The following is a 25,920-nucleotide window of genomic DNA, read 5'->3' as shown; positions in this document are numbered from 1 at the left end:
TTTGTGAACTCCTAGGTTACACAAAACAGTGTTTTTACTGTTAGCTCAATGGCGCTTGAACAACAACCTCACATATATGGTGTAACCATGCATATGTGAAGCCATTTAACGATTACGTGGCACATTTTGATTCACTGACAGAATCATACAAAACCTGCAGTTGCAAAGATGGCAGATGATTAGCATAAAGTGACTCCCTTTAAAATAAATTTAGACTTCAGGATGCTTTAAAAAGGCTGTAAGACAACTCTTTTATTCTACCCTGCTTCAAAATATTCACCAGACAATGTGTTTCAGCATTTTTTTTTTTCAGAAACAAATCAGAAAAAATAAAAAGAGCTGAGTAAAAAACAGACTCCTAATAATAAATTTTAAGATGGGAGGGAAGGAAAAGAAAAAAAGCTATCCCTCTCTGCAAATCACCAGTTTTGGATAGCATCAAAGAAACTGAGTTCAGCCATGAATGAACAAAGATCCTGAATACAGATTTTCCTTTTTAACAGTCTGGAATGGGAAAGGTTTGCAGTCTCGACATGGGATCCTTCTTTTCTGTCATAATTAATTTAGTAGACTGTTTACCGCTAGATGCCTGATGCAATGTCCAATACTTTGTGTGTGACTAGCTCTTAGCTACTTCAAGGTTTGGCAATGTAAGAAAAGAGTGCAGCAAAGGTTTTAATTGTGAAAGTGGCTTCCTCTGAAAATATGATATTGTATCACATCACTATTCAAACATAAAGTGTTTGAAATTTAGACAGAGATTCCCTTGGCAGCTGCTTCAAAATGCAGATATGTAAACTATGGTGATTTGCTGTGAGCTGATCACAGCAATTGGCCAAATATAAGACAAACATAGGTTTGACTTTTTTCCCCATCCCAGAGAGTATTCCAATACCAGCGTTTGAGAAGTGATGTTTTCAAACAGTTATTTGACATTGTCAAACATGTCAAAATAGAAACAATGTGATTCCTTCAAACTGTAACAGGAACTGCAGCAACTCTGACCCTTTTGAGTTCAGAGGTTTCATTTTAATCTCATTTTTATTTTGCACACATACCTCTTGTTTGGAATTAACGTGCTGAATTCGCCACAGCATAAACTTTCTCATCAGCTCTGTTCTCTCCTTTTGTCTCTCTAATGCTTCAGTCAAGTTAGTAATCACCTGCAAAAATATTTATTAACACAATAGCTATGATCTTTGTATGGTCAAATGGAATGTAATGTGCGCATCAGTTACTTTTCACTTAAAGCAATTGCTTTTAACAGATGCTTTCTACTGAATCTTCCCCTTACTCTAATCATGAAGAATAATCAGAGTTCAAATCAGAAGTAAAATTCCTGGGGCTTCAACACTCAGACTGTGGTACTTAAACACTTTACCTATGTAGTTTTAGGAAAAGTTCAACAGAATTGTTATTTCATCCTGCATCTGCAGGCTTTTGTGCTACTTCCTTATAATTAAATGCTACTGTACCAGAATTACTTATTTCAAAGACAATTTTGATAAATTAGGAAAACTTTATTAAAATTTTGGTTTGGTGCCTTCTTAAGTAACTGAAGTGTAAAGAAATTATTTATCTGCAGAAAGCTTATTCAACTGTCTGAACAGAATAAACAAGCTAAGGAGTTGCAGAGAACCAGAAAAATCTTTAGTGTTAGTCTCTTTAAAAGTTCTCATGAAAGATATCATTTAGTCCTATAGCAACCAAAATATTTGAGAGGCAAGATGGCCTACTGGCCAGAGAACACAACTAGCAATTTTTACCATCAATCTCTAAGTATGTTTTAATTAGTATACAGAAACAGCTGAGGTCACCTGATTAAAAATTAGTCCAGGCATGGTACAAATTAGGTACACCAAATCACTTGCCTAAATTCTTAGGCTAGATTCTGCCATCAGTCACATCTGAGCAAGTCCAGTGCGCAATAGTGACCAATCTTATGACTCATGGGAGTAAAGCTATTTTAACTACCACATAAAGATTGCGAAAAACCCTATTCCATGATGTTATATGCTAACATGTCTTAATATGTTATATTGCATACGTTACGTGCAATAATTGAATATACATAAATGAAATGAACAATACTTAAAACAAAATTTATCCTTTAATCAACAAAATTATCTAGAAAATTTGTTTCAGTACAGAATTTCATACAAACTGTTTCAGTCAGTCTTCAGAATTTTAAACGAAATATTATGAGGCAAAAGGATGGTTTATGTAAGGTGTTTAAAAAAATCAAAGTCAGAAAACAACAAAAGTCATTTTGATACATTTGAAGTAATTTAAAACTGATACACCTCTAGATTTTTAAGAATGAGGTAATCATAGTAAGATTCATAGATCTAGTGTTAGTTACTTTTCTCTGCTTAAACATGACTGATTTTAAGTTTGTATAGTTTCAGAATAACGGAATAGTCTGAGCTATACAGTAACAAAACATTTATCTAAAATGAGAAGTAAATTTGCATAAATTATCAACAAATCAATAAGAAAATAGAAAGCAAAGGAAATTAATATAATCACTTCTGTTGAAAAAGTGTCATACTAACATAAAACATCAACTTTTGATATTTCATACTTGCTGATACACATTAGAAGTCTTATTCTAAATCTATGCTTGTTAATTAGCATATTTTGGCCACTAAAAAGCATTTGTGAGGTTTATAATGTGAAAACAAGAATCCACAGTATTCATAATCCTTGAGAGGCTGATGGACTTTGTGTGATGCCAAAAACCAGCAGTTTTGATAAATATGGTGTGATACATGGAAACACTGCCACTTACTGTTAAGATGGTAGAAATAATAATTTTCCATTGAAAACAACTTGATTTTGGAAACAGAACTATTAAATTGACTGAAGAAATAATTTCTTTGGTAGCAGAAAAAAGCCCACCATTTTCTAAGTGTCATCAAGAATTATAGCACATTAAACATGAGTGACATACAATGATATCCACGGAATTAGATATGTTTGAATGATATACCCTGAAATAACAACAGATCTGTATATATGTACTAATTAAATTATATTTTACTAATCCTGCTTTTGTAAAGTTAAAACATTCTTGTTTACTTGGTCTGCAAGACTAGACTATTTTCCAGATGGACACAGAACATCATCTTCCTCCATCTTTTAACTCCTTCAGTGGATACTCTTTTTAAAGAAGGCAAATAGGGGTCAAACCATCAACCTCTGCTAAGTGTTCTTAAGTCCAAGCTTAAAAAAGCAGCATAGCAATAAGAGGATTCAATTATATTATGTGATTGCTGGGCTGCCAAAATTTTATATCCATTTCCACAATTCTAGTTTATGTTGAAGCTGCTGATGTTGTTGATAGAAGAAAAGTTTAACTCAGAGACCCCAAATGTACAATCCTAAGAATTAGTACAAATGTACAGTCCTTAAGAATCCTAAAACAGAGACTCTCTAACATTTAGGAGACTGATGCCCATTTAAATTTCAAGAAAACAAATCCAGTCATTGAAAAATTAAATGCTTTTCAAGTGTGAGAGCTAACAGACTCATATAAGCCAGTGTAATCTTCAGGAAATAAGTAAGGACCAACAACAGATCCTACATATAAGGACAGACAATGCAAAACATATAACATTAGCAACAGTAATTATTTTTCTAATCTACAGTCTAAATCTATTATTCTCTTATTTATATTACTTGCTGCAAGAAGAACTTTGTTCAAAGAGATGGATCCAAAAATTCAGTGTGGATATTTTTTAAATTAAATTAAACTACCACCTCATCTTTTCTGCCAATAGAGATTTCATAAGTATGTAGCAGCTCCTTCAGGTTTTCCATCTCACTGGTCAGTTGTCTCACGTGTGCAGTTTGTTTCTCTTTTTCTTCTCTCATTTGAAGCTTGTAATGGTCAATCAAACTAAGCCTCCATTTTCTCAATTCAGTCAGAACATTTGTCTGAAAAGTTAAAGGGGTGACAGTAGAGAAATTAGTAAAATTATTCCTTTCTCCCTAATCTTTAAATCTTAAAACGCTTAGCAGTTAAGGAGACGTGGATATTTACAGTGATCCCTCCATTACACAGGCTGTCTATATCTCTAAATATTAAGCAAACATGAGCTTTTGAATGATAGCAAACTGAACATCTCTCATGGAGAGTTATTCCAAAGTTCTGAAACAAGATATTCTAATGCTTACATGCAACACACAACAAAAACGATCAAAAATAAAACTATAATTTCACAGTGCAATCACACTGCAACCTTTCCTGCACTCATGCTTACTCTACAACACACTGACATCTGTATATGATTCTTAAGAATTCCATACAAAATAAATACCTTAAGACTTCCACTCCAGAGATCAAGTATACTTTCTATTTGAGTTACTTTTTCATCAGGTAAAATTAATTCAGTTGTTACAGTTTCATTGATTTCTCTTGGACCACGTGTGGACCCTTGTGAAGAAGTTTCTTCTGAAAGACCAGGGCAAAGTCGTTCCATATTGGCCTCAGAAGGCTCCTTCAGTGATATTAAGACTAAAATGAAACAGAGAATAAAGAGTGATAGTCTGAAAATGCTAACTGGTCTGCATTCTGGATGTAACCCAGGAGACAGGCATTAATAACAACAACAAAAAGCCATCAGAAACCTCCCTTTCCCATGTAAACCAACCTTAATTCAAATACATGTTTCCAAGATAAGTATATTTAAACCAACAGTCCTACTGTAACATTAGGCAAATCAAAACTGCCACTCCCTTAAAGAACAGAATCTTTTAATGTAATTTCATTTTAAAGAGGATGCCCATAGCAAGTACCAAAATATAGTGTTGCCAGAAACAAGACCCATCTGATTCAGTAAAGACCTTTTGTTGATTAATGTCTCACATCAAAAGTTTAAAAACTTTTGCCATTTTCCTTAATGAGACTGTAAACTTCTGAGGCCAGGGGCCTGCCTTTGTGCATTCACAACGCAACCTTTGGATGTATTTCAATGTTGGTATGTACTTGCATCCATTTTCCTTGCAGGCTTTAAATTGCTCATCTAATTAGATTTTAAACTCTTTTAGAAAGGAAGTATCTATTATGGATTTATATAATCCCTTACACAATAAGGCCTCACTTTCAGGTGCCGTGGCTAACTACCACTGCAGTAAAAATTAATCCATGCCCAGAAACGAATGGGCATGTATGTGAGTTCCAACTGATGGGAACAACAACAAAAAAAAAGCACAAAGAGGTTAATAATTAAGTAAATAGATTAAATTCAATCTTGTTTCATATTTAGTTATTCCTGACAGAAAATTTGTTATTTGAGTGGCCAGCTGAATAGAAAAATTTGAAGAGGGATTAGCAGATTCCTGGTATTAATAGCAATCAGGACGACTTCAAAAGAATACTCTCCTTCTTTCACAAATGGAGAGGGGAAACCTCCAAAATCTTATTCTCCCCTTCTGAAAACAAATATTGTCTATCCAACTGGTTTTGTAGTGGATGGGTACTATTTTTTGTTACAAGCATCCAGAGATAAGATTAACTATTTGTCACAAAACAGTATCTTCAGTGGACACTGGAAATGTATGTTTCTAACTCATTCAAGGCTGAGCATGATGGTTGACACAGTTACCGCGACTGTCAGGCCTCCCGTCCAAAGGAAGTGAGAGAATCTGTCTGGCTAATACTCCCCCACATCAAGTAAGCTGAACTGCAATGACTACACTCATGCTCCAAAACAAGACAGAAATAAGGAAGAACTGTGACGCAGAGGCAGTTATAGCTGCTTTTTGGCATTCCTCCCAAGGCCATATACAACTAAACACCATAAAATTAAAATTGGCTTGAGCTAAATTAGCCCCATCTAATACACCATTTCTCTAGACTAAATGCCCTGCCCCATTACGTAAGCAGAAGTCAATAAACAGATTCTTCCCATCAGCACATCAAGATCAAGTTCTGGCTTTTTTTCTTTGCTACTGCTGTAAATAAGAGAATTAACTAAAGGCAGAATTTGAATATTGTTGCTTGTAAAGATCTCCAAATATATGACATGCTAGCCAGATGACCCACACTACTTGAAATACTTCTGATTTCAGAAATGAAGAATCCGGCTGATGTTTCACAATATAAAATATTTGGCAGTGCTACTATTATCAGGTATTCCCAGTTTTGTCCTTCACTACTTGTTCCCGTTCCTGAATCACTGTGCTCTTCCATCAATTGCAACATTGCTGTAAAATGTGTGCTTTGCTTTTATTTTTAAACTTTTATTATTTGCTTGGTTTACAAACATATCAAATTTTCACAGCACAGTTTCCAAGATATTTGCAAGGAAAACCAGAAAAAACTGTAACCAATAAAAACAGCGTATCAACATAGACTGACTATTGCCATAATCCGTGATTGCAGTAGAAAAAGTTTGTCGCTGGTTCCCATTAATGCTCCCTATGTTCAGATTATCCTAAATCAGCTTTGATTCTTCGTATTTACCATTTATCATAGGATGTATCCTTCACTGAATCCACTAAGTGTATCTGTCACATATTTATACCATTGTAGAATTTAATTTACAGAATAGAAACATTCCAGTTGGAAGAGACCAGCAAGATCATCGAGTCCAACCATAACCCAGCTCTAGCACTAAACCATGTCCCTAAGAACCTCGCCTAAATGCCTTTTAAACACCTTCAGGGATGGTGACTCCACCACTTCCCTGGGCAGCCTGTTCCAAAGCCTGACAAACCTTTTCCTAATATCCAATCTGAACCTTCCTTGGTGTAACCTGAGGCCATTTCATCTTGTCCTATCACTTGCTACTTGGCCTTCCAGTATTGACTTAATTTTCTAGTTCTATACATTTAATTAATTTATTTTTTCTTATTCCTAATCCTCTCCTGTTGTCCCTGTTCTTTCCACTGCATTAAATGGTGCCATTTAGTTAGAATGCACTAAGTAATCAAGGACATGGAACTATTTGGATATGAAAAAGTATAAAAACGTACGCCACTAAATAACCGCCACTTGCATTTACTCCGACAAATCTCTAGACTGTATTTTTGTTTATAGTAGAGGTTATTAGCTGTTTTTCCAGATATCTGTTATCCCAGTACTACTTTTTTAAAAATGTTCTTTCAGTGCTTTTGTTAAGTGAATAAGCTTTCACACACTTCTCACAAATGATCTGCTATCAGTGGCCCAAGCTGAAGGCAGCAATTTGCTAAAATATATATTTTTTTCAAGAAATATTCTCAAGTTCAATGGATCAATACTGAGGACTGGTACTCTGAAGAGAAGGAATCTTCCCACTGTTTGGGCGTGAATCATCATTACACATCTTTGCTACAAATAATTTACTGTTCCAGTCTTAGTCATTTTCAAATTTAATCAACTAAACTGGTAATGAGAACAGGAAATTAAGTTTTAGGTTTCAAGGTTTAAAAGCATTTGGACATTGAATTGAATAGCACAGCATGTTTTTTTCTATTTATTTTTCTCATTTGTCTGTAAGCTTTTAGTGAAGATACTATGTGTTATTAGATTTACTGCAACAAATAGAGGTTACCAGTAATTAGACTTCTACCTTCAAAGAGGAAACATTCACTTCAGTTTCAAAAACCTGAGAAGAAACTCAAAATTCCAGACCAAAGAATACTACACAAACCGAACTCAACTTAAGAAAGCATCATGTGGTAATGGAAACTCTGTTGTTTTCAATGCCAATGTCACATGGAGAAGGGGAAAAAATATTGCAAGCTTGAGAAGATCTGTAGAGGAGAAAATTCTAGGCATCAACACTATACTCAGCACAGACGTGCATTTTATTTTACTAAGTTATAGAACACTACAGTAATAAATTCCAGTTTTGTTATTTTAACACAGCACCAGCATTAGAGCTGGACAGGGAAAGAAGAAATGTCAAAGAGCCTGTCGTAGCATAAGCATGTAGCCATGTCAAAAGAACAGAGCTAAACAACAAGAACAACAACAAACCCTGGCCTTCAGAAACAACCCGCTAATCTATCCCACTGATCAGTATCACAAGTATGGCACTGAACTTGAATTTACCTACTTTTTTGCTGTCCATCCAAAGTCTTGTTACTAGTAAAATGAAAAAAGAAAAATGTATTCAGAGGCCATTAACACTGGGGCAAACACCACTCAAATATGCAATAATCCTCTACCAGTACTAGAGGTTATATAGAAGAGTTGGAAAGATTTTGGTCAGATTCTTTTGAAAAAGTTGAAATAACCTCCTTTTTACAACTAGATTGTTTCCAGATCTGTCTCAATGAGATACAAGACATTTCTTTTCTAGAATGACAATGACGTTTTAAACACCAAACCTATGTTTTGATACAGCAGCAAAGCATCAGAAATTTATTTATAGTGTGTAGTTAAGAGAAGCATTATGGGGCCTTGTAAGTATTCTCCTTGCCTCAGCCTTTGAGATGAACAAGCACACATTCTTAACTGTTTTTAACAATTTCTTTGATTTTAAAAATAAAAGACAAATTGTATTTTACAAGGTGCTGCCCTTTGCAAAGATACTAAATATCGGAGTGTCTGTAACTGAGGGCAATATGGGACTCCTTGCATTGAACAACACATACAACCACAATGCAAAATTTTGATCACCATCAAGTATAAGAGCATGTCTTTACCCTCTGCCATGAGAATTAACTACAGCTTGCAAATAACTATTCTTATTCGATAATACCAAGCATATTCAAATATAACTCTATTCAAATATTTCAAGAGAAGTAATCAAGGGAATAGAAATTCATTCTCTCACTTCTGTTGCGTACCAATAGGCAGTCAAAAGGAACAAAGAGTTCACAGGCTACGTGTTTGGCCCCAGAAAAAAAGAGAAAAACAAAAAAGACCCCACAAGAGCACCACCTTTCTCGCAGAATTAAAGAGAAAGCAGACAGAGCTGGCGAAAATCTTATCTTCAGACAATGACTGAAAATTGAGTGTACAGTCACCTGCCAAAAAAAGGTACAGTCTAGTACTTTGATTCTGATTTTCTTTCTTATGAACAGTAGTATTACACATCACAAATATTTCATTAAAAAACGATGTTTCACTCAAACTGGAAGACAAAACTCTACACAGAGAGTGCACTAGGGTCAAGACCTGAGCTGCAATTTGCTCCATAATATAATTCCACATAGCTGGGTTTGAAATGTTCTACTCCCCTTTTAAGAAGAACTTCTCAGGATGAGAAATGCTTCCAGCAGCTGACCTGAATTGCTCTACAACTGAAGAGGTTTGGAAGTGTATTTGAATCCTGGCCATCTGCTAGTATGACAATGGATGAAGACACAGGGGCACTGTGCTCATGAAGCTCAGGGAAGAATACAGGGAATGACCACAGCTATTGTAAAGAAAGCTGAACCTAACACAGGAGAGGCAAAGGGTGGCCTTGGTTTTTCATAAATGACCATACCAGTCGAGTGGATCAACTGGTTGTTTAAGTGGCCTTAGCCGATCAAGAAGTGTGAATGCATTTCTCTGCTAACCAGATGAGAATGCAGGACGTGTTGGCTCAACCCAACACAGTATAAAAACTGAGCAACCAGAAAAAACAGACTTTCAACAGAACAAGGGGTTTGAGCTGGCTTCAACCTCCATAGTCCTTCATGGCAACTGGGGACACCCAGCGTCATGATGGTTAGTGTATTGAGACCAGTAACAGGAACCATGTTGGTACTGTGATCTAACTGTATATGACAATTTCTCTACTATGCTGTGACTGTTCACCAAGTCCTGCTCAGATTTTGGCTAACATACAGCTCATGCTAAAGTCTGGTGTATTCTGGGAGTAGTGCTATTAGGTCAAGGCAAGAGCAGCATGTAGGGAGGACATGATGGACAGAAGGGCTACAGGTCATTATGCAGCCGTTATCACCTGCAGCTTGCTGTCTCCTGCAGCCGTAATCCTTGCACATTCATTGTCTGGCAGTTCCCTCAGAATTCACTAACTAATGGAAATGTTGTGGACCAAACTTCCAATCTGGAAGATATAAATATGTCATCTTACCCAAAAGGCTTACGAAGGATATCCAACAGCAGCTGGACTGCTGAGGCTTTTGTGCTTACTGGTGTGATACAGGGGATGCCTGCGCTGCAATGGAGGAGGAAGGAGGAGCAATCTTGCTGTCAGCTGGGCAACTATTTTGCTCATAGGGTGAGAGCTACAAGTTGCAAGTTATTAAATGGAGAACTTGTGAGTCAGAAACCTCATGAACTAAGGGATGAATTAGTAAGGTCACGTGTTAGACTAGTCTGTACAAAAGGGATTGAGCCCTTGTTTGATGTGTTTGTTTTCTTTCCTAATGAGCTTAGAGAATAAAGTTTAATTTACAGAGTATGCTGACACGTAAATTTGAGACAGTCAAACGGACTGTGACAGGTGCTTGCATTGTGATTTCAGGATATTGCTTTATCACCCTGATGAAACAAGATTCTATGTAACAGCAAGTAACTTCAGACAAGTCAACTGATATTAGAAGACTAAGCCCTTCCCACGTGCAATATCTAAACAAACTTTGTCTGAGTGTATTGGGCTCTTGACAGCAGCCACAGAATATTCTTTAGCTGATTCTACTAGGCTGCAATTTTTGGTACCTAGATCTGATATAACAGATGAGGATATTTTATTCCCCCAATAAAAATATTTTGTATCATAACTTTTTAAACCCAAAGCAACTGTTCTCCTTCTAGGAAATTTTTCTACAAGTTTTGACTGTTCAGGAATAATTGCCATAGTACAAAATACCAGCAGCTTCTATTGATCTGATTTCTTATGCAACTTGGTACAATTTTCACACAGGACATAACTACACCGGGCTAAATTAATAACCTTCAATATGTAAAAATCATAATGCAAAGGCTGCACTTGAACCTTCTACGTTGACAGAAGTTTTTCTAACATTATTCATATTCTAAGTCCAGATCTACTTCCATTACAGAATATTTTCTCTCTCCAAATCTCTGTTCCCATTCTCTCAATGAAACCAAAATCATGCCTTCCACATTTCCTATGGCAGTCTGATATTCAGAAGAACAACCACCCTAATTCTGCATGGGAATAAGTTACAGATGTGATGTCCTTAAGGACTAAGATTCACCATTAGTTTATAAAAATAATAGAACATTTCTCATTATGGCATACTTGAAAGAGAGATATTGGCCTGGGTGTCTGAATGTACCTAAAGTCCACTGTAGAGATTCATTATGGAAGGATACAGAGCATAACCAATACTAACACCCTCACTTTAAAGACAATTTCTTATCTTAAGAACCTATTTCTAGATTTTTAAAAAATTATATTGTATTAGCATGAGTGAATTAAATGGTAATTGACAGCTTACTAAGCCTGCTTTATATTCCAGTGAAAACAAAGTACAATTTAAGAAGATAGATTTTTTTTGTACTCATGGTTCTTTTTCTGATATGAAGTAAACAGCTGCCGGTGTCTGCACTGCCCTCTGCAATCACACTGGCAAATTCCTCCTAGCAGAGAGTTATTTAGCTCTGATCAGCGTAGCCGGGAGTTCTTCCACACATTAGCCATGCAAAACATTTATTCCAAGATAATGATTAGCACCAGACTTACATAGCACTTCAAGACTGCTTAGTCTCTAGTAGTAAAATTATCTGCACATTTTGCACCCCATGCTCCTCTAAATAGTAGAGATAAATCCATCCTCAAGGATCACAAAAAGAGGAGTGAAAACAGTAGGTAAATATTTTTCTAATGAAATTGCATGATAAAGAACAGAAGTTAGTTTAAAGTAAGTTCTTCCTGATTAAGCTAAAATCCCTAGTAAAGAAATAAAGCAGGCATGATTGTTTACTATTTCTTCTGAAGCAAAATTAACAGAGCTCCCTCAATCGAAATGCTAGTGATATAAGCAAACAACATATAGCCATAAGTGCCAGTGCTACTAATGCATCATAGGACACTATACAGTCCTAAATACCAACCAATAAAGTAAAACTTAGAAGAGAGTGATTGAACTAAAAGAGCACGAATGACATTCGTGTAGTGATATGATTAGTCTTCATGCAAAGCCCTTTTAAGGTAACTCCTGCTTCCAAATAATCCTATTTTAAATATTAATTTATCATGACACCACAGGTATGAACAAAACCAGTTATGACCTGTCAAATTTCAGTGAAGCATACTGTAAGTAAGGGCACTCCTTTTTGCATTATTACACCAACCACTTTAAACATCTACATCACAAACCACAGAGAAACGTGAGAACATCAATGCTATAATCTGAAACCAACATCAGAGACAGAAATCTTCAGTCAATATGCCTTCCTAAATTTCTTGTGCAAAATGTAAATGTACTATATATCAGCTACATATATTTTTTCTAACAGAAGCTATTAGAAAACTTAATTCAAAAAAGTTATATCATTGCTCTTGTAAGCTCAAAACAGAGCTTTGCACATACTACCTGGAGTCTTATGGTGAATGGCATCATCTGTTGCAGTTGCAAACCTGACACCTGCTCTCAGTTCTGAAGCAGGTTCTGAACTCTTTGAGACACGCTGTTCAAACTTCGGAGTCACTACAGCATAATGAAGCAGCTCTTCATATTCATCCTGTCACAAAGTGAAGGCAAATAATTATAAAACTACAATTACATTTTTAAAAACTATGTACGAAGGAGTAGAAATGGTTTTCAGGTTTTTATTATTATTATTATTACTGTGAAAACTAAGAGGATTTCCCTTAAAGTTGCAAAAGCAAGCTGTTTTCTAACAATGATTATGATAATTTATCTTTCTATTGTTTCATGTTCATTCCAATTACAACTACATAGTTACACAGAGAGACTTTCCCAGATGTCAGAATTGGAAATTATAATAAGCACCTTAAACAAAAACGTGAACTAAAAAAAAGCTCCAGATCCTGTAAGCTATTAATCACCTGGTACTATTCCTAAGCATTAGTATTACTGAAAAGAAACATGTATATTTATAGCCACGAGAAAGATGCTACTGAACACAGCCACATTTCACATTCCATAACATTACAATTTCTTTGGCGAGAGTTCTAAAGCCTATCAAAAGACATTTGATTATCCAGTATTTCCTTTAGATTAGATATAATTGTCACCTCATATTATTAATTTTTTAAATCACATAGGTATAGAGAATGTGTATATAACACTAAAATAAAAGCTTTCCAGTTAAGAAGTTATAAATTAGTCTAACTGGTATATGGCACTATACTATGTATGAAAGTGAGCCAATTAACGTTTTTTTTAAATCCCCTAGTTAAACAGATTTTCAGAATGCAAGTATTTAGAATTCAATGTGAAACTGTGAACAGTCTGTAGTATAACTTAAAGACACTGTATGAGGAGTGGTTAGTCATATGAGGAGCGGCTAAAGTCACTGGTTTGTTCGGGCTGGAGGAGACTGGGGGGAGACCTCATCATGGCTACAGCTTCCTCACCAGGGAGGAGGAGGGGCAGGCCCTGAGCTCTTCTCTAAGGCAACCAACAACAGAACCCGAGGGAATGGCAGGAAGATGAGCCAGGGAAGGTTCAGGTTGGACATTAGGAAAAGGTTCTTCACCCAGAGGGTGCTGGAGCACTGGAACAGGCTCCCCAGGGAGGTGTCACAGGCTCCCCAGGGAGGTGTCACAGCCCCAAGCCTGACAGTGTTCAAGAAGAGACTGGACAATGCCCTCAGACACATGGTGTGAACTGTGGGGTTGTCACATGCAGGGACAGGAGTTGGACTTGATGATCCTTGTTGAGTCCTTTCCAACTCAGGACATTCTATGATACAATCCAGTAATTAATTTTAAAAGCTCCAGTAGCAGTTAAATGCTGAAACCAATCATAGCCACTAGTTAAACATTTGGAAAAAAAATGCCAGTTGGAAGGTACTAAACCAGGCCACTAGTAGTCATTTTTTCTTCACTTAATACTGTTCAGTATCCTAATGCAGTCAAACCTCAGAAACCAACTGTGAATTTAAAAATTATTTTCCTCTTCAAGCTGAGAAAAGTTAGAGTAGAAACAATCAGTCAAAAGTACTAATTACATGTAGTAAGTTTTTGGCTCTACCAGCTGAAAAGGATAATATTTTAAAACTTTTAGTGTAACCCTTACATCTATGAGGGTTTCAACTAATTAGATGCCACTTAAAGAAGCTAGGTTTTGTGCATTTTAGCTGAATTATAGCTTCCTTTCTATTTCCCATCTTGCAGTCTATCATGTTAAAATTGAAATGCATGTGAAGCTATATAGTTATAAACAAATATCTACTGTATCTTTTCAATAAGCAAAAGGGAGTATCGTGTTCCACATAGAACATATAGTTAGTTGTGCATCAGTAAATTATCAAATTTTCCATATCCATATCTTTCTAGAGAAATACAGTTTAGATTTTATCAAATGTCAAAAAAAGAAAATAGATATCTTCAGATGATTTACTCAATCAGGAACTACAAGTATCTATGCAAAATTCCCCGCAGCAAAATTTCAGCAGAATAAAAAAGCCAATGTGTTAGTCTTAGTTCCACTTTAAACAAAGCTGTCAAACTGTTAACTACAAAAATTCTGTTAGAGCATAAGGCTACAGGAATATAGTTCTAAGGCTGGATGGTCAGAGAAGTTTTGATCATTTAAAGCATACTATCTTGGTTTTGTAGAAGTAAATAAATTAGTGTTGCAATGACCAAGGGGCACAAGAGCATTGAGGAGTTTTTAAAATTCCTTCTTAAAATATTATAAAATTCTACAGATGCTGCATAGAATCTGCCCTTAGGATTGCAGTCAAGGTTACTGAACAACAGGAAAAGAATGGATTAAATGGATAAAGTCTTGCAACTCAATTATCAGTAAACGGAAATTCTCGGAAAGCCAGTGGATTCTTTTTATAAGGAAAAGGTAATAATCTGGCCTCTATTTAAAGACATCGAATTATCTAAAAGGCCCAAACAAAACAAAAAAGGCCCTTCAAAATTATCTAAAAGGAGTACTTCCCTGTCAGTATTCCTATTGCTCAGCTGTGACCCCAGCGTTCTTTTTCAAGAATAAGAGGCTCCTATGAGGAGTCGCTGAAGACACTGGGTTTGTCTAGGCTGGAGAGGAGGAGGAGGCTGAGGGGTGACTTCATTGCTCTCTACAGCTTCCTGAGGATGAGAGGTGGAGAGGGAAGTGCTGACCTCTTCTCACTGCCATCCAGTGACAGGACACATGGGAATGGCTCAAAGCTGCACCAGGGACATTTAAACTGGACATTAGGAAGCATTTCTTTACTGAGAAGGTGGTTGAACACTGGAACAGGCTTCCTAGAGAGGTGGTTGATGCCCCAGGACTGTCAGAATTTAAGAGGCATTTGGACAATGCCCTCAATAATGCCCTCATGCTTTAACTTCTGAATTGGTCAGGCAGTTGGACTAGATGAAGACTGTAGGTCCCTTCCAACTGGAACTATTCTATTCAAGACCTGTTCTCAGTTGCAAAGCTGTCATTCATTAATATTAGTTTACTTTATTATTCTCCGCAAGGTGGCTTTAGAACCTCTTTGATAATCAACCAGATCATAAAAGAAAATTCTGCTCTTTCAAAATTTGTTGCACAATATCTTCATCCTGTTTTACAACTACAAAAGTCATTGGAAACATCGATGAATTACTATTGCTGAAAAAGGGTTAAGAAAAATTATCCATGTGATATGACCGCAGAGAAGCATATGAACTACAGAAATGAATCATCCATGAACAGGTAGTTCAAAAGGGACAAACAAAGTCAATCCACATGAAGAAAAAGTCCCCTTAATTTAACAAGGCTTGTGCTGCACAGGCCCATTCCACCAGGTGACAGAAGTGGAGATGCATTTCTACATGACAACTAGCAAAACTTATTTTCTTCAAACTAGCCTGTTTTGGATAGAATCCGATCAAAGGAAAAAAAAAACATCCATTACTCAAACAGGAACTACCAATTACTATAGGATAAAAATCTGCTGCTTTCAAAAGCATAAGACTTTACCCAGTACCCTTCCATCCTCTCAAAGTAATGCTGAGCACAGAAAAGGCTAAAACCCCACTGTTATTGTTCTAGCATATTGTGACATATTTGATGCAGAAAACAAAAATAGCATTTCCTTTCTGAGATTAACTTGGCCACGATCCTACTCCAAAGGAAATAAATTCATTAAAATGAATCAACTCTTACAACACCATGTATGAAGTCTAACACACACACTTCATCCCTTAAAAATAGTTTCTTCTTGATAAGACTTAACACACATAAAAAAATAACACCAGGAAAAAAAAAAAAAAAGAAAAGAAAATTGTACCATTTTACTTTTAGCTGTCATTGATCAACCTCTTAGGTTCAGATAAGAATTTTGACATAAACTGAAACTTCTTGTGAAATGCACAAAAGGGAATCCAAGTGAAGATATTTTAATCTTGGATTTTGTTGTCTAATTTGCTTCCCTTCGCTAACATTTTTACTGTTATCCTGTATGCGTAAAACATAAAAAAGATGCAAGTTTTGTTAGATTTCATCTTAATTATCCTTTGCCAAATAAAATGCCATGCCAGTGAACTAAATGAGGTTGCCTCTTTCCTACCTGAAGATGTGAAGAAACAGAACTGCTGCGAACAGAGTCTTTTGGCAAAATTGGACTTGTGCTTTTCTCCTCATTTGATGACATTCTGTACAAAGTTAGTCTATAAAACAGTAGAAGCTGAACTTCATTTTTTAATTCCAACATGTTTACTGTATATCCACCAACAATTTCCCCAGAGACAGAGATTGTGATGTAGAAAATACATCAACGCCCCCTCAATGGGTTAAACTGATAATAGAGTCTCATTGTATAATGCTAGGTAGGAAACTGCCTTATCCAAACCATACTAAAAACCACAAAAAGACTTCCACTAACTTTAAAAGAAAACAATGGCAGATCCAAAAGCAACAACATGAAAGTTTTATTTTGCATTGATTGAATATGTTTAATACCTAATGCTTCATGATATGCAATTATAAAATTTACACCAATAGTAACTAAAATACTCTGCTAGAGGAAAAACAAGAAACAGATATATCAAGAATAAGAGAAGCCTTCATTTGCAGATACTTTCCTGTGTCAATTCCTCCTTATAATTCATACTGTATTGGTTTGGACCAATATCAGCTTGTTTCAGTACAAAATTCTGAAAGAGCAATGCAGGAATGACTGAGCTACACTGCCGTTTTTTACCCTTAAACTACGTCAACCACAGCCGCATCTGAGATGATACCCTAAACACTCCAGTTCAATACCCTGAAGCCTTAACTTAGTTGTCAACATCAGTCTCTCTCTACTTTTTTGACTCGTCTTATAGGCCCAGGAAGATTAACAGACATTGAAGAACAGGTAATGCCTTAGGTTCAGGTATCACTCCACCAATTTCTAAGCAAGAGAGTGAGATATTCTTTGAACACCTGGGAAGCAGATGATGTAGAACTGAGAAGAAACTTGAAGATTTCTTGAAAGATATATGTCTCTTTTAAATCTGCTGCAGCTTTGAATAAGTTCTTCAGTCAAGAACTGAAGTTCTTGTGATAAAACTTGATAGGATACAGGGAAAAAGAATTCTAAAGGATATGAGGAGAATGAAAGGAATTACAGAATGAGTGGGAACTAAGTATTAAACACAGTGAATTTGTTAATGAATGAATAGCAGAGTGATATAGTGGCCTGAAGCACATGAAAAGTAATCACCAGACATGTTGAGCAGGGAGCTGTCAGCAGAGAGTAAGTACAGGAAGAAGACCACCACAAATAAACAGAGGAATCAGCTGCTTGTACAATGCGGCAAACAACCACACAAGGAAAACTTATTTTTAGAGAGACCTTTAAAACGGTCAATTATAATATTCTCAGCTTTTTTTTAAACAGATGCATTTACTGACAGAAGTGTTGTTTTTAAATTGCTAGTTGTACTGTCTTTAATTTGGGAGGAATACTCTCCTTAAGCATCATCATCTTGTTTTCAAAATGTAAAAAAAATGTAATAATCTCATAGCATTCTGTGTGGGAATACAGAAGGAAATTGTTTTTTTGTTGAATTGATTCTCCTTCCCTCACAAAAGCTCTCTCTGCCATGAGTATATACACCTTTCAGAATGGGAAGTTTGTTCCTGTGCTGAAGACGGACATTTTTAAATGGTATAGAAACAGTTTTAAATGCTAAGACTTTCTACAGCCCAAGGTTGAAAAGATATGATTACCATCTCTCTACTTCCTGCTGAGCCCTAATATACTAACTGTGCTTTTTAAGTACAAAATATGAAGCCTTGGGAAGGTTTACTAAGTACTTCCACTGCTGTATACCGGTGTGTAGATGAGAGAATGAATACTAGCTTCCTCATCTGTTCTGTTTTCATTGTCTCCTTCTCTGATAATTTTCTTCTTTCATCTCTCCCATAAATTATTCCCTATCTGTTCCTTTGGTTTTGGCCTCTTTACTTAATCAAATAATTTTATACTAGCACTGCTCCTTCCCTTAGTCAATAAATTCTATTAATAACCAAAAAATATTTATTCAGTAATCTTAAAAAGTCAGGTTCAACTCCATACGCCTTCCCACTCATATGGTTTCTAAAATTGTGGGTCCTGAGTGCCTTAAGTTCTGGAGGTATTCAAATGCACGTGTGTGTGTAGGGGGCATTAGGGAGGATCACAAAGGACTGGCTATCTAGCACTTACAGGTATTATAGGTGTATTTGCAGGCAGAAATTACAAATACTGTTGTTTTTGTTTGTTTTGTTGATCTAAAATACCATAGATTCTTCTGATAAACAGGAGAGCAAAAGGAAATACATGTGAGCACAGATGAGCTCAAGGAAGATGAGGAGAAAGGTTTCTTCTGAAAAGTTTGTTCAATAACTTAACACCACTGTCCTACTTCTATTTGCAATTTTCTGAGACTGTGTCCTTGACATTCAGTCTAGTGCTACTCTCAAGCTTGTGGTCGTCCAAAACTCAAAAAGCTCCTTTGTCATAAATGGTGCTACCTCTCCACTCCAGGTCACTCTCCCCTTCAAATCTATAACCACAGCTCACGTGTTTCACATTGTATTACAAGTCACTCACTGTTACCTCAAACTCAGAGTGTTTGCCGCCCCTTCCCATCCATTTTCTTTATACCATGGATTAGGCCTCCCAGATGTTTGTTCAGTCTCCCCTGACTGCTTTTACTGACTTGAATGCCTCTTTAGGTTCCACTAACAGGTTACTACTTAAAGTTTGAACTTTCCCCACATTTCTTGGTTTTGCTTATCTGTACCTCTAATGTTTGCATTTAGAGTCTAACCTTGTGTTTTGATTATTGCAACATTCCAGCGAAAATCTCAGTAAATCTAAAATTCTAGAAATCTGCTAATGTACTGAACAATAGATTGTATTACTATGATAAATTAAGATAAATACACTTATTTTAAGATGATGTTTACAGACATCATTACCACATCATGCTAAGAATACGTTGTCTGCTTTGATCTCAGTGAACAAGCACTAAGTTCAAGAAAATACTGGATAAGTTTCTGAAAGAGAAATCAAGGGTTATTAAGTAAGACACCACCTCTAGGTCAACAAGTTGATTTGCTAAGCTGCAAATCATTATATGGTGAGGGACAGGTGAGAGGAGCATCTTCATGCTTACCACATTCTTCTAATCTTCCTCGAGCATCTGCCAAAACATATATGTCTGACTTCACTATGGAAAGATTGCCTGTTAAGAGCAGCTTCTTCCAAACCTGTGTACAACTACAATGCTGAGAGCTACTTTTAGAAACAGGATGCAACTATAAAGCCCTTTGGTCTGACCCACCACAGCTGCTCTCATCCTTAGTTTTGAATTGCTTGCCCTGTGATCAGGATTTTGTGTTTTGGGTTTGTTTTAGAGTAAAAGTTGAAATAATTGAATGCTGCATTCAGACCACAGGCCTCAACACCCAGGAAAGACAACCACTCCCTCTCCCAGCACACACAGGACATATTCCTTCCCCTTCACAAGTACCCCACGGCAAAGCAGCACTGCTCAAGTCCACGTTTTTAAGCTCCTCACTGCAACACCTCCGCAACGAACCCTGAGCTGGGGGTACAGCGACTGCTGCTGTCACGTCAATAGCGACCACAAGGACAAGCCGCGGGGTGTCACACAGACACCCGGGCGGCAGGGCCGGGCAGTCACAGGGGTGGACAGGCACGAAAGAGCACAGTTCCGTATTAAGAGAAGGCATTTTAATCTTTTTTTTTTTTTTTTTTTAGCAACCAGCCCAACTACCCGGGGGCAGTGGTACGTACCTGAGGGAGGCGGGGGTGGGGGGGTTGCGGCTAAGCCGCCGAACGGGAACAGCGGGATTACAGAGAAGGTACTGTGGAAGCCGCAGCGCCCCCGGCCGCCCCCGCCTCACCTGCGGGCACCGGCCGCCGAGCCGGACGGTTTCAAACTATCGGGGCGGAAGAAGAAGCACCTCTCTCATAGGCTCAGCCTGCCTTTAGAAAGCGTTATGCGATTGGGCAATTCGGTGACAAAAGAGCCAATTACATCGTTCAGCCGGAGGAAGGGCGTGCCAGCCCATCCCACTGCCGTCCCTCTTGCGCCGGCGCCCGCTTCGCCTCCCGCCGCCTTCCGCCTGTCGGCGGCTGCCGCGCGCTGATTGGCCGCAGCTTTCCCGGGGCTGGCGCGCGGGTGGCGGCCGGCCGTTGGCGGGGGCGTGAGGGGCCGCTCGCAGGGTGGGGCCTTGCTGTGGTACCGGCGTTGGGCGGGCGGTGACCGGAACGTGTTGGGTTCGCTCCTGCGGCCCCGCGGAGGCTGTGGTAGCCCCCCGATGCGGTGGAGGCCCCGTGATCCTGGCCTGCGTCCCGCAGGGAGCCGCGTAAGCGGTGGCGAGTGGCCTTGTTAGTGCGGGGGAGGGGATAGAGGCATAGGGGATCGTGCTGGCCTAAAAGCTTGGGCTAGGCAATGTGGGAAAGCCTGGTGTTGTGCATGCTGGAGAACAGCTGTTGAAAGGCATCCCTGTGGAGAATGAAGGTTTTTTTATTTTAAAAAAAGAAAGCGGATTCTGTGGTGAAACTAGTCATTCTTAACTGTTCCCACTTACGCTAATTATGAAGCTAGAAAACCTCCCCGAGTAGGTGCTTTAAATAACTTTAGCAGTGATGTTACAGAAGGTGCTATGAGCTCAGGATTTCAGGCATTTCTCTCCAATCCTGTCTTTTTATAAAACCTTTTCTAGGTAGATGTGCTAAATGAATTCAGGTATTAAATTCAGTCTAGCCTGTGGCAGAGCATCCTGCATTTGAGACAAAGCTGCCGGATCAGCAGTTGGAGCACTGACTGCTTGATGTGTTCCCAAAGAGAATTGCTTTTATTGCTGTTATGTTAGCGCTATAATAAAAATAAATTCAATGCCAGGTTTTAAAGGTTTCCTATTGGACATCAGGGAGTCCTGTTTGCCAGGCTTCGTTTATCCTGATACCACGTTAATTGTTCTTTTTGTAATGCAAGCTGTGATATATAGAAAATACCTTCAAAATAATTTACAGCATTGAACTCTGGCTACAGCTACACCATCTGGAGTACTAGAGCCGCAAACATCCCTGTCATAATATGTGAATACATGTTATATTGCACAAACATTTTCTCTGGTAACATGAGACATAAAATTTCCAAACTTCCACAAAGTTGTTATTTATAATTTGCCCATTATACACATTTACAGCAAAATATGTGTCTTGTTCTAGAATCTTTTGCATCTACAAAGCACAGTTAAACAAGGAAACCATCACAAAATTTTAACTCTCTTAGAGGCATTAAGTTCTCTTAAAAGTAAGCCTTTTTTCCATAGTAAAACTCCATGATTGGTTTGTTTGTTTTCCAAAAACTCTTTGACTATTGCAGTATCCACTTAATTGCTGGTTTTATCTGATGTGAAGCTTCGCTAATGTAGAGTGCTTTTGTTTTTTGCTGCTTCCCACTCTTAGGTCTGAGCCATACTGAACATGATAAAACCCAAGACTTTGGTTCTGCTTTTTTGGGTACTTTGCATAAGATACATTAGTGTGAAAATGTCTACTTTCTAGGTCACCTCTAAGAAAAAGATCACCACAGCCTCTGGATAAATGAATAGTTTTAAATTAACCCAGGAATAGTTTCTTAAAATGAGTAGGCTGGTAGAAATACGATATTTGTGGTTTTTTTTCTTTTTAATAGTTTTTTTCAGGGATTTCAAGAGAAATCTTTTACCATGGCATATATTGGTTATATTTTTTACATTTTCATAACTTCCCTGTTTTTATATATGTTACATTGTTCTCTGTTGTATTTATAATGTGTTTATGCATTTTTGATGGGAAATTGATTGCCCAAATCTACCTCAAGCTCAGCCCTAATTACAAGCAGGTCACTAATGTCTGTATAGGCATCAACATAAGATATTTCCTTACCTCAGCCATGAGCTTTCATGCAGTAAACTAAATTCTTCATTTCTGCTTTTCTGAAAACTTGTCTTTAATCCCAGTCATAACTTCAGTCTATACCAAATGACCAACATATGTCAGAACTAACAGAAAGCGTTGCTTTCTGTTCTCCATTCAGTTCTCCATTCTAGCAATCTACACAGAAACCATCTGTTAGCTCAAGGTATTCTATTTTTCTTTGCTAAAAATTAATCATAATTTCAGTTTAGTATTAGCTAAAGAGAGATGCTGACTTCGTTAATATTAAATGCTGTAGAAATTGGGACTTGCCTACATTAGACTTTCCTTTACACCTAGGAGCTTGAGGAATAAAACAAATTTCCCATATTTTTTGGTAAATTTGTAACCCTAATTATAACTAGAATATTTCCTAGGTTATAATAAAATAAGATAAGCATATTCTGAAATTAAATTTAAATCATTCCTTACCTACGAATACCACTGTGGGATCAGCAGTGTAGTCTCTTGAAGGTCTTGCAGTGAACCAAACACTTCAGCTCTTGATTACCAAACGATAATCCTGCCCCAACCTTAAACATTGTCTAAGTCTTAACCAGTACATCTATATTTGTTCAAAACCTGGTTATGACTGAAAATGGGAAAGAGATTAGGTTCAGTTTTGAGCCCGGCAGGGTTTGAAGAAAATTTTCAGTACAGGACACTGTGAGATCTTCACGAACGGGATGAAAGCTGTTAATCTGTAGAAATGGCTGCCCAGTCACTCTTTTGGTAGCTTTTATGGAACTTGTTTAAGAACAGTTTGGAGACATATTTGGAGTTGGGATTTAGATAAAGTGGCAATAAAGGGCTGTGTTTAATTGCAGCATCTGGTAAGGTCTGCTTGATTGGATATGCAAAAACTGCAGCCTGAGTGACTCCTCATTATTGTGCAGTCATTGTGTTTCACTGAGGCCTGTAATGCTATTGCTGAAATTAGTTTCCAGAAAAGCAGAATGGAAGGACTGTGTTTGCTGATGCATTGTACTGACCATGAAGGGGTAGATGGTTTCAGAGGAGCATATTTTTTTAATTGATTTGGTTTTATGTATGTATGATAGGATCTTTGGTTCCAGTTAGGTTTAAATTTCATTTGAAGAGGAACTGTGTTTTGTAAGATCTGCATGAATAGGAAGACTACTGACCTTCAGATCTTGTCTCAGCACTATTACCTTTCTCTTTTTTTTTTGGATGCTAAACTGAACCTGACATCCAGCTGCAGTTGTATCTTGGTGACCAATGCCTACACCAATGCAAAGCATAATCTATTTTCCTTTGCCACAACTGGCTTTTCTGCAAGGTCACAGCTGAGGGAGGATTTTGTAATAAACCAAATTATTCCTGGACAAAAGGGAATAGGGTCGTTACTGTACCCTGACACAAATTTATAGGATTGAACCATCCCTAAACTCTAAAATAAGGGTCACAAGGAATAATACTGTTTATCAATGGACTGAGTTGACCTCCATATCAAAGGACAGGAAGCACAGTGACTTCCTCTACACATATTTCTAGTATTTAAGAGAGAATACAGTTAAGAGTGAGACAAAAGCTCCTCCAAAGAGCAATTTTAGATCACTGAATTCAAATGAGCTTTTCTGACCCCTTTAACTACTGAAATTCAGCCTCCAAATTTAGGTATTTGCTTGGTGTTTGAAATAAGGTCACAAAAATGTAGAACTACTGCAGTGTTTTGAAATGCTTGTCAACACTAACTTTTCAATAAAGCTTACATTTGTCTGATGCACATTAGTGAAACAGAGTACAAGTTCCATATCTCAGACCAAATAATGTAGGAATATTATTCAAAACAGAGATGATGTATGCTTCTGGCATGTTGTTCATACTGATTTGTGTTGCACACTGCTGGTGTAAAAGAAGATGATGAATCTTTCTGCATAAAATAATTTTTAAAAATACATTACTACCATTGGCACATAAAACATAGCCTTTAAATATGTGTTTAGTTTTCAGTCTTACATCTTTGGGAAAATGCAGACATTTAAAAATTGAAGGAGATTGCAATGAATACTCAAACCAGTCTTTGTGATGCAAACATCTACTGCTACTTTGTAATTAGATGGATAAAAAGCAAAGGAGATCAAATGGTATAAAGCCGATTACTAGTATAAAGAGATAATTGTAGATAGTTAGAGAGAGAGCAATGAAATGACAATAATTATCCTACTCCCACACTGCAGATTTCAGGGAGTATCTGATAAAACCTTCTGTTGAAACTTTCTGATTGTGAATTGCGTATCAAAAATACCAGTCATCTTTAATGTTGGAGTCTATAGTACAATAGAACATACAATTATTTTTCACAGAGGGAAGGAGATTTTTCCATGCTTTTATGACCTGATAGGTTCATATGCTGCTCTAGCCAAGCAAATGTCACAGCAGTGATTTGAGCCAGGAAAAGTACAGTAATCTGTGCAGACTAGTAATTAGTTTTGAACTGTTACTGTCCTGTGCCTTTTTGAAAGAAACAGGGAGAAGGGAGGCAGAGAAAAGAGCTTGAACTGATTTAATAGCATTAGCACATCTAATGACAAAAGGTCATATCTTTGTTCTTTGAAATGTTTTTTGAAGGATTCCAAGTACAAAGTAAGCATAGTCTAGCTTATATGAAATATTAATTTCTAGTGTTGTCTGCGGTTCTATAGCTTGTTGAAACACTTTTTCTGTGTTTTCTTCCACCCCCGCATTGTGATTACTGTGATGGAAAAGCAGATGCTTTGTAATAATTCGGGTGTGGATACTGTAGTGATTACTGTTTAGCTCTACCACATTAACTATTTAGCTGTTTACTGCGTGAACACAAGATCTGTCTCCTCTCGTGCAGTGTTAGATGCAGCTCTGGCCTCTAGATAGTCTTACAATCTCTTTTTTTCTCCATGGCTCCACATGCTTCAGACAGAAGCATTGAGTGTCTGGAGGGAAAGAGCCAGGCAGAAGGCACTGAGCTGTCTTTCGGGGAGTTACATTCAAAAGACTGTTTATGGCTACTGCCTTATGCAGTGGGGCCTTCAGAATTGCATGGTCCAAGATGATTCCTTTCCCATCATATGAACTGAAATATGAAGTATACCTGATTGACAGATCACCTATTTCAAGAGTAATTTTTTTTTTTGTTCCAACTGAAATAAATAAACATTTTTTCAAAATACCAGCATTTCATATGCAGTTGAAATACTAATTTTATTTAAAAAATAATGGCTGAAGATAAGGCATACGGACACTGTGACAGTGAAGTTCCACATATTTTGGAAGCTACTGGCATTTTTTTCTTTAGTGGGAGAAACAGGAGACCAGCTGTTTAAAAGGAAGGCGTTTCAATGATTGTTCTGTTCTGAGTACTGAAAAGAATTGCAATAGAAGATGCCTGAATATTCTTGCTTCCACTCTGCTAAATTCCATTC

General features: G+C 37.2%; 1 protein-coding gene across 4 annotated transcripts in view; it reads right to left on the bottom strand.

The window, feature by feature from the left end:
• POC5 (POC5 centriolar protein) overlaps positions 1-20,472 on the bottom strand; it is a 31,137-nt gene extending 10,665 nt beyond the window's left edge. Inside the window, exons 1-6 of one of the 4 annotated variants that reach the window (XM_082075526.1) lie at positions 20,324-20,469; positions 16,601-16,700; positions 12,454-12,601; positions 4,323-4,519; positions 3,763-3,939; positions 1,059-1,163 (exon numbers count right to left, since the gene is read on the bottom strand). In XM_082075526.1, the coding sequence (XP_081931652.1) occupies positions 1,059-1,163; positions 3,763-3,939; positions 4,323-4,519; positions 12,454-12,601; positions 16,601-16,684 (711 nt within the window). In that variant the 5' untranslated portion in view covers positions 16,685-16,700; positions 20,324-20,469. Of the gene's footprint in view, positions 1-1,058; positions 1,164-3,762; positions 3,940-4,322; positions 4,520-12,453; positions 12,602-16,321; positions 16,358-16,600; positions 16,701-20,323 lie in introns of those variants that run through there. The other 3 variants (XM_082075523.1, XM_082075525.1, XM_082075524.1) reach the window with 3 other exon arrangements.
• Between the last annotated feature and the right edge of the window lie 5,448 nt (positions 20,473-25,920).

Source organism: Streptopelia decaocto (genome assembly GCF_964273445.1).
Source record: "Streptopelia decaocto genome assembly, chromosome: Z".
In the NCBI taxonomy this organism is placed as follows: domain Eukaryota; kingdom Metazoa; phylum Chordata; class Aves; order Columbiformes; family Columbidae; genus Streptopelia; species Streptopelia decaocto.
The sequence above is the reverse complement of the archived record's forward strand: the minus strand, read 5'-3'. Positions and strand labels throughout refer to the sequence as shown.